This window comes from Carettochelys insculpta, chromosome 3 (genome assembly GCF_033958435.1).
Source record: "Carettochelys insculpta isolate YL-2023 chromosome 3, ASM3395843v1, whole genome shotgun sequence".
Lineage (NCBI taxonomy): Eukaryota > Metazoa > Chordata > Testudines > Carettochelyidae > Carettochelys > Carettochelys insculpta.
In genome coordinates this window covers 61,025,202-61,039,684 of record NC_134139.1, presented here as the reverse complement: position 1 = coordinate 61,039,684, position 14,483 = coordinate 61,025,202, and the positions used below count along the sequence as shown (strand labels likewise).

The 14,483-nt window shown below is 40.9% G+C and overlaps 1 protein-coding gene across 1 annotated transcript in view; it reads right to left on the bottom strand.

Moving 5' to 3' along the window:
- USH2A (usherin) overlaps positions 1–14,483 on the bottom strand; it is a 581,084-nt gene that overhangs the window by 520,040 nt on the left and 46,561 nt on the right. The window contains exons 4-8 of the mRNA XM_074989966.1: positions 13,429–13,492; positions 10,366–10,660; positions 8,313–8,497; positions 5,367–5,588; positions 3,937–4,030 (exon numbers count right to left, since the gene is read on the bottom strand). Coding sequence (XP_074846067.1) covers positions 3,937–4,030; positions 5,367–5,588; positions 8,313–8,497; positions 10,366–10,660; positions 13,429–13,492 — 860 coding nt within the window. The remainder of the gene's footprint in view (positions 1–3,936; positions 4,031–5,366; positions 5,589–8,312; positions 8,498–10,365; positions 10,661–13,428; positions 13,493–14,483) is intronic.

Here is a 14,483-nt window from a genome sequence, read left to right as displayed (position 1 = left end):
CAGCAGGCAGTGCTCCACCCCTGCTCCCAACACTCCCACCGTGGTACTACAAAACTGTTATGCTGTACTTGATACAGGAGACAAGGAATCACCCCCTACCGCAGAGGAGAAGTCTCATACCTGCAAGGCTGGGAGGTCAGCTGCCACCTCTGTGAGGAGGAAACGTAGAGTGGTGGTGGTTGGCAATTCTTTTCTGAGGGGGATAGAGGCCCCCACTCTGACATTTCATCTCAGGAGGTATGCTGCCTGCCAGTGGCCCGTATCCGAAAAATTATGGAGGTGTTGTCGAGGATTATCCAGCCCTCTGACTACTACCCCATGCCACTCATCCATGTGGGCACTGACAATACTGTGAGGTGTGACACTGAGTGGCTCAAGAGTGACTACAGGGCTCTGGGAGTATGGGTGAAGGAGTTTGGGGTGCAGGTGGTATTCTCTTCAATCCTTCCTGTCAAAGGTAGGGGCCCAGGCACAGACAGATGCATCCTGGAGGTGGATGCCTGGCTGCGTAAATGGTATCACCAGAAGGGCTTTGGCTTCCTCAGCCATGGGATGCTATTCCAGGAAGGACTGCTAGGCAGAGATGACATTCACCTTTTGAGGAGACGGAAGACCCTATTTGGACTCAGACTAGCTAACCTAGTGAGGAGCTTTAAACTAGGTTTAACGGGGACAGGGGAGCAAAGCCCATGTGTAAGTAGAAAAGATAGAGACCTGAGAGATGGGTTGCAAATGGGGGGGAGCATAGGCTATAATGGCAGAGAAAAAGGAGGGTCAGGGCAAAACTGGGAGGTAAGATCAAATCAATCTCTTAGATGCCTATATACAAATTCAAGAACTATGGGTAACAAGCAGGAAGAACTGGAAGTGCTAATGAATAAATACAACTAAAACATTGTTGGCATTACAGAAACTTGCGGGGATAATACATGTGATTGGAAGGTTGGTATGGAAGGGTACAGCTTGCTCAGGAAGGATAGACAGGAGAAAAAGGGAGGAAGTATTGCCTTATATATTAAAAATGTACACACTTGGACTGAGGTGGAGATGGACATAGGAAACAGATGTATTAAGGGCCTCTGGATTCAGCTAAAAGGGGTAAAAAAAACCCAAGGCTAATGTCCTGCTAGGAGTCTACTACAGGCCACCTACCCAGGTGGAAGAGGTGGATGAGGTTTTTTTTTAAACATCTAACAAAATCATCCATGGCCCAAGATTTGGTGGTGATGGGGCACTTCAACTGTCCAGATATATAAGTTGGGAAACTAACACAGCGACACACAGACTCTCCAATAAGTTCTTGGACAGCACTGGAGACAAATTTTTATATCAGAAAGTTGAAAACCCTACCAAGGGAGAAGATGTCCTAGATTTCATTTTAACAAACAGGGAGGAACTGATTGAGAATCTGAAAATGGAAGACAGCTTTGATGAAAGTGATCATGAAATCACGGGGTTCACAATTTTAAGGAATGGTAGAAAAGAGAACAGCAAAACAGAGACAATGGATTTCAGGAAGGCAGATTTTGGTAAACTCAGAGAGCTGGTAGGTAGGGTCCCGTGGGAAGCAAGACTGAGAGGAAAAACAATGAAGAAGAGTTGGGAGTTTTTCAAAGGGACATTATTAAGGGCCCAAAAGCAAGCTATCCCGCTGTGTAGGAAAGATAGGAAATATGGCAAAAGACAGCCTTGGCTTAACCAGGAGATCTTGCTTGGTCTCAAAATAAAAAAGGAATCATATAAAAATGGAAACTAGGACAAATTAGAAAAGGATCACTATAGGCAAACAACACAGGAATGCAGGGGCAAGATTAGAAAGGCAAAGGCACAAAATGAGCTCAAATTAGCTACGGGCATAAAGGGAAACAAGAAGACTTTTTGAAAATACATTAAAAGCAAGAGGAAGACCAAGGATAGGGTAGGCCCATTGCTCAGGGAGGAGGAAGAAACAGCAACAGGAAACTTGAAAATGGCAAAGATGCTCAATGACTTCTTTGTTGCAGTCTTCACTGAGAAGTCTGAAGAAGGAATGCGTAATATAGTGAATGCTAGTGGGAAACAGGTAGGTTAGGAAGATAAAATAAAAAAAGAATAAGTTAAAAATCACTTAGGAAAGTTAGATGTCTGCAAGTCACCAGGGCCTGATGAAATGCATCCAAGGATACTCAAGGAGCTGATAGAGGAGATATCTGAGTCTTCATCTATCATCTTTGGAAAATCATGGGAGACAGGAGAAATTCCAGAAGACTGGAAAAAGGCAAATATAGTGCCCATCTATAAAAAGGGGAACAAGAACAATGTAGCAAACTAGAGATCAATCAGTTTAACTTCTGTGCCAGGAAAGGTAATGGAACAAGTAATCAAGGAAATCATCTGCAAACACTTGGAAGGTGGTAAGCTGATAGGGAACAGCCAGCATGGATTTGCAAAGAACAAATCATGTCAAACCAATCTGATAGCTTTCTTTGATAGGATAACAAGCCTTGTGGATAAGGGAGAAGCTGTGGATGTGGTATACCTAGACTTTAGTAAGGCAATTTATATGGACCCGCATGATATTCTTATCAATAAACTAGGCAAATACAACTTAGATGGGGTTACTATAAAGTGGGTGCAAAACTGGCTAGATAACCATACTCAGAGAGTAGTTATTAATGGTTCTCAATCCTGCTGGAAAGGTATTATAAGTGGGGTTCCGCTGGGGTCTGTATTGGGACCAGTTCTGTTCAATATCTTCATCAACAAGTTAGATATTGGCATAGAAAATATGCTTATTAAGTTTGTGATGATACCAAGCTAGGAGGGGTTGCAACTGCTTTGGAGGATAGGGTCAAAATTCAAAATAATCTGGACAAATTGAAATGGCCTGAAGTAAACAGGATGAAGTTTAATAAAAACAAATGCAAAGTGCTCCACTTAGGAAGGAGCAATCAGTTTCACACATACAGAATGGGAAGCAACTGTCTAGGAAGCAGTATTGCAGAAAGAGATCTAGGGGTTATAGAGGACCACAAGTTAAATGAGTCAACAGTGGGATGTTGTTGCAAAAAAAGCAAACATCATTCTAGGATGCATTAACAGGTGTGTTGCGAACAAGACAGGAGAAGTCATTATTCTGCTCTACTCTGCACTGGTTAGGCCTCAGTTGGAGTATTGTTTCCAGTTCTGGGTGCTGCATTTCAGGAAAGATGTGGAAAAATTGGAAAGGGTCCAGAAAAGATTAACAAGAATGATCAAAGGTCTAGAGAACATGACCTATGAAGAAAGGTGAAATAACTGGGCTTGTTTAGCTTGGAAAAAAAAAGAAGATTAAGTGGGGACATGATAGTGGTTTTCAGGAATCTCAAAGGGTGTCATGAGGAGGAGGGAGAAAACTTGTTTTTCTTGGCCTCTGAGGATAGAGCAAGAAGCAATGGGCTTAAACTGCAGCAAGGGAGGTTTAGGCTGGACATTAGGAAAAAGTTCCTAACTATCAGGGTGGTCAGACACTGGAATAAATTGCCTAGGGTGGTTGTGGAATCTCCATCTCTGAAGATATTTAAGAACAGGTTAGATAAATGTCTATCAGGGATGGTCTAGGCAGTACTTGGTCCTGCCATGAGGGCAGGGGGCTGGACTTGATGACCTCTCAAGGTCCCTTCCAGTCCTAGCATTCTCTGATTCTATAATTCTATTATTTAAATCTGGATCCAAATTTTTCAATACACAATATTTTTCCAACAGGCCAAAACAAACCTTTGAACCCAAACACACCATAAATTGGAGAATGGACATTTTTAGAATCCATATCTGTATCTAAAGACAAATTTTGTGACTTTTCCTTGCCAAAATATGGGATCCAAAAAACTCCAAGTTTTCAGGGATTGAAAGCCCAGTCCAAGTTTTGTGCGTGAGGCCGACATTTCAATAAAATACACAGAAAATGGTAGGACTTACATTATCCCCTTGTGTGTTGCTGTCCTTGGAGCAAAGGCATCTATATGGCTTAATACTTGTGTCACAATGATCAGCATGGCCATGACAATTACACCTGCAAACAAAAACAGCTATTAAAGAAAATACACAAAAATGCATCATTTGAGAGATAGCGCTCCCCTATTTTTACATTGTTGTGAAGGTAATTTTCTCCTTTCTTAAGAATAAACCAAAGTCAAAGAAACTTATGTTCTTAAGGCTAGTAACCATTAGATGCCTTCTCTGTTCAACATTTACAAATGTCAAGTAAATGCAGCTTTCCAGGGGAGTAAATTGACAGGACCATTTCTAGACCAACTATTAAGTTATCAAGTGTGCATTATATGCATTCATTACATACTAAGCAGATACAATGCCTTAATTGTTTACCACAGCTAACACATCTCTTGTCAATATTAACCCTTTGATCTTATAACTTGGTCATTGCATGTTGAAAATCTCACATATACTGAACTTAAACATACACAGGACCTATTTTGCCCTCTGTTACACAAAAAACTACTCCCACTGAAGTCAAGTCCTCCTATGAAAGTCAGTAGGTAATACAACCAACTAACCAAGGGCAGTATTGAGCCTTCAGTCTTTTCTTTTGGAGATATGAAATAGCCTTGTAGCTTTGCAGTAGAAAGGACTGTGCAGTACAGAATCACTGAGGTAGTAACCTTATTTGAATATAGTATGATTTCTATATCACTTAATCAAAATTTTTTAAGTTACACAAATCAATGTAATACAAAAGGTAAATGTGACCAGTGGTAAAGTAAATGTTATCCCCTAAAATGGGATCAAATCTTTCAAAATACAATTTTGGAAATACTTGCCTACAGAAAAACATCAGCACCATATGCTCCTCTGGAGATTATTTCGCGGCTAAATTTGCATATTATTTATAGGGCATAATTAGTCCTTTAGCAAGATTGCACACTTAACATACATATTAAAGTTGTCAGTCAGAGATAATACAACACTTTCAGAACAGCTTCCTTTTTAAAGGAAAAACTGTGGCAAAAACAAAGAATGTGGATCATTATTGAAGCCATTAAAATTGGCATGTCTGGAAATCTGTAATGAAACTTAAAAGACCAATAAAAGCAAAGGATAAGTCAGGCTTTCAGTTATAAGCCCTACTTAGAAGTGTTCGTAATGCCAAGAAAAAAAAACTTCTTTTGACATTTTTATCTAACAACCATGCATTTGGATAAATGCTCAGAAAGATATGTTGAATAGTAGGTGAGAGCTAATCTAATAGTATGGGGCAAATATTCTGCAAGGTTATGAACAAGAGTAAATCATTGACTTCAAGTTAGCAAATGAGATAATCACACATCATTCTTAAATGTTCAATTGTCCAGAAGGGTGAAAGAAAAATAAGACATTCTGATAACTCCTACCGCCCACTGATTGTAATTTCATCAACTCCATAATATCTGTGCCTGAAGTTGACCCAACGCTTAGTTGTATGATACTGGCCAAGAAGATGAATCCTCACTTGCGTGGCTTTTACAAACTCTTGGAGAGATGGAGTATTGTAGAAATCATTGTAACCAGGCCGGCAATTGGGTTCAGGTGTAAGAATGCTGAAAGTAATGTTTCCACCCGAGTATGGAGTAAATCTGTTTTGGTTTTTTAAGGAAAAAAAAGATGACAGAATGAAAAAAAAGTTACAGGTTACATATTTTTCATGTTTTTATGAAGGGCTTTAATTAAGCAAGCATAATTTTATTAATGGCTTCTAACAAATTCTGATGACCATGGAAACCATATGCAGACCTCCAAAGATATAAGCTACTATATGCCACATGTCTATTTTCTCCAGGCTGCTACTTTGTGGTCCACAACATAATTTTGCATTTAAAAAATAAAGCCTCCAGCCCTTCTGGTTGGAATTTTCCCACCAATTTGCAGAGAGCCTGGAACACTGACTCAAAGGTATGAGCTGGTCTTGTTGATATTAGGTGCTAACTCAAAATGTTAAGTGATAATAATACAAGTGTTTATATTATTAACTGTATTCAAGCTGATCAAAGCATGTAAAAGAAAAAGCACAAATCACATTCTGAGGACCTGTACAAACTAGTGACATCTTATTTTGGTGGTATTAGTGGATAGCATTTTAGGAAAGTACTACACAACTTCCTGCCCCTTCCCCCCATCAAGAAAAAAATGCAAGCACACTGGGTCTAGAGAAGCCCTGCAGGAACCAAGGGGAGTCAAGGGCAATGATCCCCGCTGAATAACTGAGCCCAAACATGGGAGGTTATGACCAAGCAGAGCCCAATATACATCATGCCAAATCAGAAGGTCTTCAAAACCTGCTGAAGCAGCCTCTCATTTTGGCATATGGAATGGGCTGAGTTTGGCAAGTTTTCAACTGAAAATGTCTGGAAGGCCACAAACTGATCCCCAAGCAGCCTGTTTTAACCCATTTCTTGTCGTTATCTCTGATTTTTGTTGGATGAGGCTCCAAATGCATATAATTACAAGGGGGTAAACATTGCAAACTACGGTATCATCAGAAATAGGACCAAGTGAGGAGAGAATGGTTTTGGATGTTAATTTTCCTCAAAGGAATCAGTGAGCATTCTCCAGCCCTTAAAAGGAGCACTCCATAGTAATCATTTTTTCTCTTCCCACATAATGCCTGCTAGACTGTATAGAATGTATGTTGGTCTTCAGAGGCATATTTTAAAATGAAGTGTACTGAATTTCACTCAAAAAACAACATTATGCACTTTTATTATATATGCCACATAGTAAGGGAGAAAGACTACTACCTTGTAAAACATTTCTGGCAGCCGTTCTGACATGGGCTGTTTCTTTTTAGAAGATATGTTAATTTTTTTGTAATTATACCAGTTAGTGGTTTAAGCATTTTCTCAATTTTTATCAGTTTAAGTTTTGCAGTTGTCCAAAATTATGGTTTCAAGCATTTACAAATTTTAATCTATTTAAATTTTCACATTTGTGGGAAATTACAAGATGGGGGGCATAAAAGCATTTACTGATCCTGGACTCCGATTCCAAAAGTTAAAGCTTTATAAACTACTAAACCGCAAGAACTCTCAACTTTAATATAATTTTGTGTTTATATTTTAGCATGTAAATATGCTATAATCAACTAGTTCTATTTCTACCATTCATTTGCTAATCTATTCCTAATAAGTGTAATTCAAAAGTCTAAATCACTCATTTTACTCTAAGAAGTTCTCAACCAGCATTCTTCTTACTTTGAATGCTGTAATTTTCTATGATCATTGATGGAACTATTTCTGGGCCGGTTTGTGTGTGCACAGTAAAAATTGACATTTCCCAATAAATCTAATCCTTTCAACCCTAATGTTAATGTTGAGAGAGGCATCATTTTACAACTAATTTAGAAGATCAAAACAGTTGTCTACACTTAATGAACTGGCTTTTTCCATTTTCCCTCCCCACACTGAATATCAACTATGTTCAATAGCCATTGCTAAAAACTGACAACTCAGGTGACCACATGTTGCTTTTCCCCCTAGAATCCTGAACCCTTAGGCGCCAGAGAAAGATAATGACACTTTAAAAGCCTCAGTGAGGTGGCAAATGTGAAACAGCAAAAGCACTCTTTCTTGTGTTCCCAGATAGTTCTCCAGCCAAGTATTCAACAGGCCTTGATTAGAATCTGCAATCAAGCAAGACTCAGTGTATTATGACAGGTAAGACTATGAGCAGAACTCGTATACTTTTAAGTTATGCAAGGCAGTCAGTGAAATGCAGGACTCACAATGTGTGTCTGAGAGGGCTTCCCCAAACAGTCAGAACGTATTTGTATTCTTGCTTTTAAAGGATAAAAGAAAATGAATTTGCATCCTATTTCTTGAATTTTCTCTCACATCCACTGTAAACCGAGCCTTCACTTTTGGACATTGCTACAAAAGCATCTAAGCTCCAGCCCAAGATGTGACACTCTCATAATCAGTGATACTGCTTAGATTAACTGAATGCCCCAGATCAGTTAAACTGGCTCCCTTCTCCATCCTACTTCTCAGTGCACCTCATTTTGTTTAACTAAGTAATAACAACCCCATAAGGTATGAATTACCAAATTTCAATAGTCCAGCTGCATGAGAACATGGAAATCAACTGAGTCAAGCACATGAATGTTCAAAATCTGACAAAAAATGACCTTGTGATGATCTCAAATGGAAAGCTTACATTGTTTTTATATGTTTAAATAGACTCGGCAACCCATAATAGAGCAGCATACTAAATTCCAAGATTCTAACTGAATGGGATTATGGAATTGAATTCTGTCATACACCTATTATAAGCATTTGTATGATGCAAACAATATCTATTCATACCTAGGAAGCTGGAGACAGTTGACAGAGTCTGGACTTTCTAGAGAGCCATTGTTTTCCATTCCAAAGATACTGCAATTTCTAGCAAAATACTGCCAGTCTTCCCAGTTTAAGTCATTTTTCTTTTTCCTTTGAATTCTCAATGCTTCTGGCTGTGGGCTATAGAACTGAAGTATAATGTAGAATACCTACAAATGAATAACAACGTGCAGAACTGATTTTAGAATTGCTTGAATTGCTAACTACAAGAATTCAAATATTGAATAAATGTCTTTATCCATATGTAGTAATATAAACTTATTTCTCAGCAGTCATCAGACACATGCACTTTCAATATACAACAATAAGATGTCACACAAGGAATATTTAAGATGTTTCTTCCCTTACCCCACACCCTTTTAACAGTTAAAATACTTCCTTGTTAAACCTGTTCTTTATGCAGCTTCTTGTTAAGCAGTAAGATCACTCCACAAAAATGATTTTTCATTGCTTTCTGAAGTTTATGAGTAGCTCATTGTATGGCAAGCTCATGGGCTATGTTATTACCAAAATTTTGGCCACTAAGAAAAAAAAAAGATACTGAAATGTCACCAAACAGGTGTTGGACAGTTTCCAGTTTTTAAGACCATCCAGTTTAGCATTTATCCTGCCTATGGGGCTGGAAGTACTTCAAATATCTGAGATACACAAGGGATTTTCCTCCACTACACTGGTGTATGGGCACCCATACATACATTCCAAATCTATTGAGCCTTAATATTTCAGATACTTAAATTAGCTTTTAAATAGAGAGCAAGTTCTTACAAACTAGCCAAAAATCTATTTCCATATTCCTCTCTTCTACTCCAAAACACACATACTCAACTGAAAAAAACCAAAGATGGGCTCAAGACACATTGCCACAAACATCTGGGGAAGCTCTGTCCCTTTGCTGCCCTTGTTTGCAGTCTCTGCCACCACAACTCCCATTGGCTGCAAATTCTGGCAGACGGAAGCGGAGCGATGCAATGGCCACAGTGCCTACAGAGGAGCACAGCTCATGCTGAGCCACCTTCTTCCCCACCACCACCACCGGGAAGCTGCCACAGGCAACTGCTCTGCTTCCCAACCCTCTGTCCCAGCCCTGAGGCCCCTGCTGCACCCTAACTCCTTGCCAGACCCCATGCCCCAAACTGAGCCAGCACCCTACCTCCCACCCAGTCCCTGAACCCCCACCCCAACCTCCTGCCAAAGTCCAAACCTTGAGCCGCAGCCTGGAACCCTCCCCTCCCCACCAAAAACTAAGCATCTCAACCCCACCCAGAGCCCACACCTCTTTCCTCACTCACCCTCCAGCCTCAACCCACAGCTCCTTCCCACCATCTGAATCCTTCATTTTGGTCCCTACCCCTGCAGCCCATGGGCCCCACAAAACGTAATAGCCCCACTCCAACCAGGATTCCACAGAACCCAGACTAGTAAATATGCTAGCTGGCCCTTCTCTGTCCCTGCCAACAAGAGTCCATCCCCTTTGTGGGCTTCACTTGCCAGCTCCAAAATCCATAATGAAGTGGAGAGTGCATCTGGCTTTGTACTGTTTCACACCTTTGAGCAATATATATATATATATATATTTTTTTTACTGCATTGACTTCTAGTGCTTGATGCTATGAACTGAGTCCCTTCTGTTCTAACAGAATTTAAGGTTAAAAATTACAGCAGTGAAGCAACTTAAAATGCATGCTTTGTTTATAAGCATAGGAATTGTCATCATGGAATCAAATATTTGTTCATCTGCTCCAAGTGCACTGACTCTGACACTAGCCAAGACCTGATGTACCACAGAATAGCCAGAAACATAATGCACCTGCTCAGTTTTTATTGGAAGGAGAAAATTTCTTCCAGGCCACCCAAGACATCTGTTCATAGCTTAATATGAGAGATTTGAACTTGGTTATGACTGGAATCTGGTGTACTGTAAGCCTCTTCCTAGCTTGACTTAATAAAAATCAGGGGGCATTAAATACATTCCATTCTAAAGTGCCAATGACAGAAAAGAAAAATGCCTTCTCATTACCTGATACTGTCCATTTTGTAAATCTATTGTGATAATAACTCCACGGTCCAGATGCCTAGTGCTAGTGAACAGAGATGAAATCCAGGAGGTCCCAATATCGTTGTCATTGATATAATACAGGGAATGGGCTTCTGGATTCAGCCTCAGTACTCTGTCATTAGTTGTGTCTTCTGCACCATTCGGGATGCAGTACCTCTGCACCAAAGGGTGTACCCTGGGGTGGCTGCCTGGGCAGCGGCATGCTGACTGGGTATGCAGATGAGGAAACTCCCCAGAGAAGACCTCTGAAATGTCTCTGTCACAGCATAAGAAAAAAAAAAATCAATAGACACACGGATAAAGGGAAGAATGAGTGAAATTGTGTAAATCTGTGATTACAAATTAAATTTCAGACCTAGGCCTAGCTACAACTACCATAAGCTATCACACAAAATGGCTATGGTTACACTATGGTGATCTGTCTACAGAAGTCACTGTCGGAAGAAATTTCCAGACAAAACTCTTGTTAACGGAGTGTGACCACACAAAAGCCAATTGGGAGAGTGCTTTGCTGTGTGGACAGAGAGAGCCGAGAGGCAGTCTGGCCACTCTCTCCGCAAAACAGGCACCCGGAAGCACAGCAGACAGGGCTGCCCCTTGCTGTGGATGCCCTGTCTGTTGAGAGAAACCCCCCCGGGGCCTTTACACAGCTTTTATGTTGACAGCATCTGTCGACCACAGCATTATGCCTCAAAGCTTTGAGGGAGAACACTGCCAGCAAAAGTGCTGTGTTTTGTCCAGATACTATTGACAAACCCCATTTTGTGTGTGCATGCTCAATGAGTTTTGTTGGCAAAACTGGTTTGTTTGGTTTTTTTTTCCCCCTTTTAAAACTTTCTGGTGTAACCACAGCCAATGTGTTTAGAAAACCACTAAGTCCTTGTGGCAAGGTGGGGCCAGGAGAGGGGAGGCAGGAGTAAAAAGAGCTGAGACAGAGCTCGCAACCAAAGTGGGAACAGCTGAGGAGTAGGCTGCCCTAAATGAATCAGGACCAGCCGATCCGACTCAGGGGCTACCTTTATAAGCTCTTCTCCACACAAGGCAGGGAGAGGAGGGTGAAGGAGAGTTTGGGAGGCTAGTGAGGAGAAGGAAGGAGACAGAGAGAAAGAGTCGGGGCTACGAAAGAGGAGAGGAGCCTCAGCAACCCAGGGGGCTGTGCTGCCCCAACCCAGGGAGGGCCTGGAGCCTCACTGCAGGCTGAAGGAACTGGTCAGCTTAAGGAGACAAACTAAGGAGGAGACCAGCTGCCACGACTACCCCTTGAGGAAGGGAATACCAGGGAGAAGCATCTGGGGGAAGTGACCCAGGGAGAGAAGCTGCAGGGGCCAGGGCGAAGTAAGCCAGCCCTCCCAGGTAGCGGCTGTCCAGGATCCCTGGGTCAGAACCTGGAGTGAGTGGGTGGGGACCGGATTCCCCCCGCCCCAAGACTGCCCCCTGCTTCAACAAGGGTAACGTGGTGCAGGAGGTGGGGCCACTGGACTAAACAGAGGGCCTGGGGCCCAGGAATGAGACTGACCACACCACAGTCCTTGTTTATGGCATCATGCCTGACTCTGATCTGAATACAATCTTTAAAACACATTTTAGTATGTCCACAAGTAATGTCCACAGTAGTTCTGTTAGTCCACCTGCATCTTAGTAACTGAATTTTCTGGGGAAAAAAACATCCAATTGTGCAAGCAAATCTGCATGTTCAAGCAACTACGAGTGCAGGAAATAAAAACCTGTTCATAGAGAATTTTTACCTCAACATTTCAAGTGTCCATTAACTAGTTCTGTGTGCCTCATTGCGGTTACCCAGCTAGGCAAAGATTTCAAAGGATATTGAGTATATACAGTTCCCATTCACTCCTTTGGCAGACAAAATTAAATGCTACCTCCCAGGTAGATCACCCAAAAGTAGAGGCACACAAGATTACTGGATACTATTAAATATCTAAGTGTTTAACCACCTGATATGCCAGCTGTCGTCTGCACACGCATGTGATTTTGGGCATGATAATTTGGACTTCCCTGTTTATGGTCAATACACCTATTAACTTGGATGCTGGTTTAAGTTTAGAATATGACACATTTGGCTAAATCAACTTCTCTTTCTTTCATGGGAAGCAGCATTTCCTTGAGAGAACTTAAAGTCAGTGTGATTGTAACAATATAGGGATAGGTCTGTGATGAAGAACTACATTTTCTATTATGCTTTGCACCGTGTCTGTAGTTGACTAAAGGCAGCCTATTGCAATGCATTTCCAGAGAGCTGATCTTCCAATGGAAAATTATTGGCACCTCCTTGAAGGACAATCACTGAGAAATCATGCAGACTGCAACTTTGTCTGCCAATGGTTGGGTCACTTTGCATGGAATAATGAACTTTCTATGGAGGGGCTGCAGCGAGGTGGTACATGACTGGAGGGTAGTCGAGCATACATGACTGGAAGGTGGTTGAAAATTTCTCTGTGAAACTCACAGCAGAAACAGGGATCTCCCTAAGAGCTGAGTATGGTTCTGGACAAGGAGACTGATCATCATCACAGGTGAGAAGGACTTTCAGGAGGATCTCCATCTAGCCTGGAATGCTAACAAATCTCAGACTCAGAAGAAGGGGCAAGCCCAGACTAGGTAATTATGCTCTAAAGACTCATTTTCAAATATCTAATTCTTGATAGCATAAATAGTAAAGTTTCCATAGTTAAGAAATTTTTTTTGCTAAACCTGCATTCCTTGTTTATCTGTCACATTGTCCCAAAGAGTTAAAGTAGAAGCCTGAAGTGCCCACAGCCACAGGCAGAGCTCCAAGAAGTGTGCATAAGCAACTGAGGACATTTGGAAATGCTCAGACACTGAGTTACAGGTCTAGAATGATTAAGTGGTGTCACACTTCTCAGAAAAGTATCTCAGATCAGCAGTCCAAGCCTGAGACTGTACAGTCCTAGAGACAAAAAAGAGCCTAAACTCTACCCTGAATCAGTTGACTTGACTCCTAGGGTTTACTAAGAAAAACTGCATGTGGTGGGGGGATTGTTTTACCTGTTTGTAAGTGCCACTTGATACAGTCGAAAATCTTGCATTCTTCCAACAAACTGCTCCAAACCTATGAAAATATGTTAGAAAAAATAATTTCATCAACCAAAAGTGAACTCTGCACTGCATGAGAGCACTTCTATTCAGCACACAGTGATCTCGCTTGCCCAATTACCTGCCCTGAATGAAACCATCTTAAATGTAGACAAAACTATAGAGGGCATTGACTTAATTTTTTTATGGAAAGAATGATTGATACTAACTTTACAGGAACATTTTGTACCTATCTTTTTTCTGATTACAGAGGTGGCACAGGGACTGGCTCATTAGACAGAAGTAATGAGCCAATCTATGTGCCACCTCTAATTAGAGAAGAGATACAGTAGGTACAACTGTACCTACCAATTTCTAAAATAAAGACAAAGGGCATTTAAAATTTTCCTTTCTTTTATACAGTTATTAGGTTGATAGTATTCAAAAGTTAGAATGATAACAGAAGACCTTTCCAGACATTTTAAAATCATGTGGCTGGATTGCCCAGTAACAAAATAGCTCTGCTTAAAGACAGACACCCATATATTTTGAAGTTTACTCCAAATTACAATATGTTCTGGATGAGTGGTACCTTTTTATGTCTATAGAGCTAATTCATCAGTATACCAAACTGAAGAGAGCCGCACACTAACAGCACCCAGATTTTGCATTGCATTGTTCATACAATGATGTAGAATGTATACAATTCTGAATGTAGACTGATACATAAAACATGATGCCTGAAAAGAAGAATTGGTTGCAGCAAGTTATCTATGTGAACCAGCCATTAGCGAAGGCTGAGGAACCCCACATTTTGTGACTGGCTTTCATGAGTACCTGACAGACAGCAGAGGAATATTAGATATCAGGAACATGCTAAAAAAAAATCCACCTGGCTGTGATCATTTATGCCATCATCCCAGCACCTCTATCTGAGTATCAAGTTTCTGAGGAAGGTTATTTGTAAATGGGCACTTTTGCTGCATGGAGCTGTGTGCCTAGTTTTATGAACCCATTCAGTGTGTAAT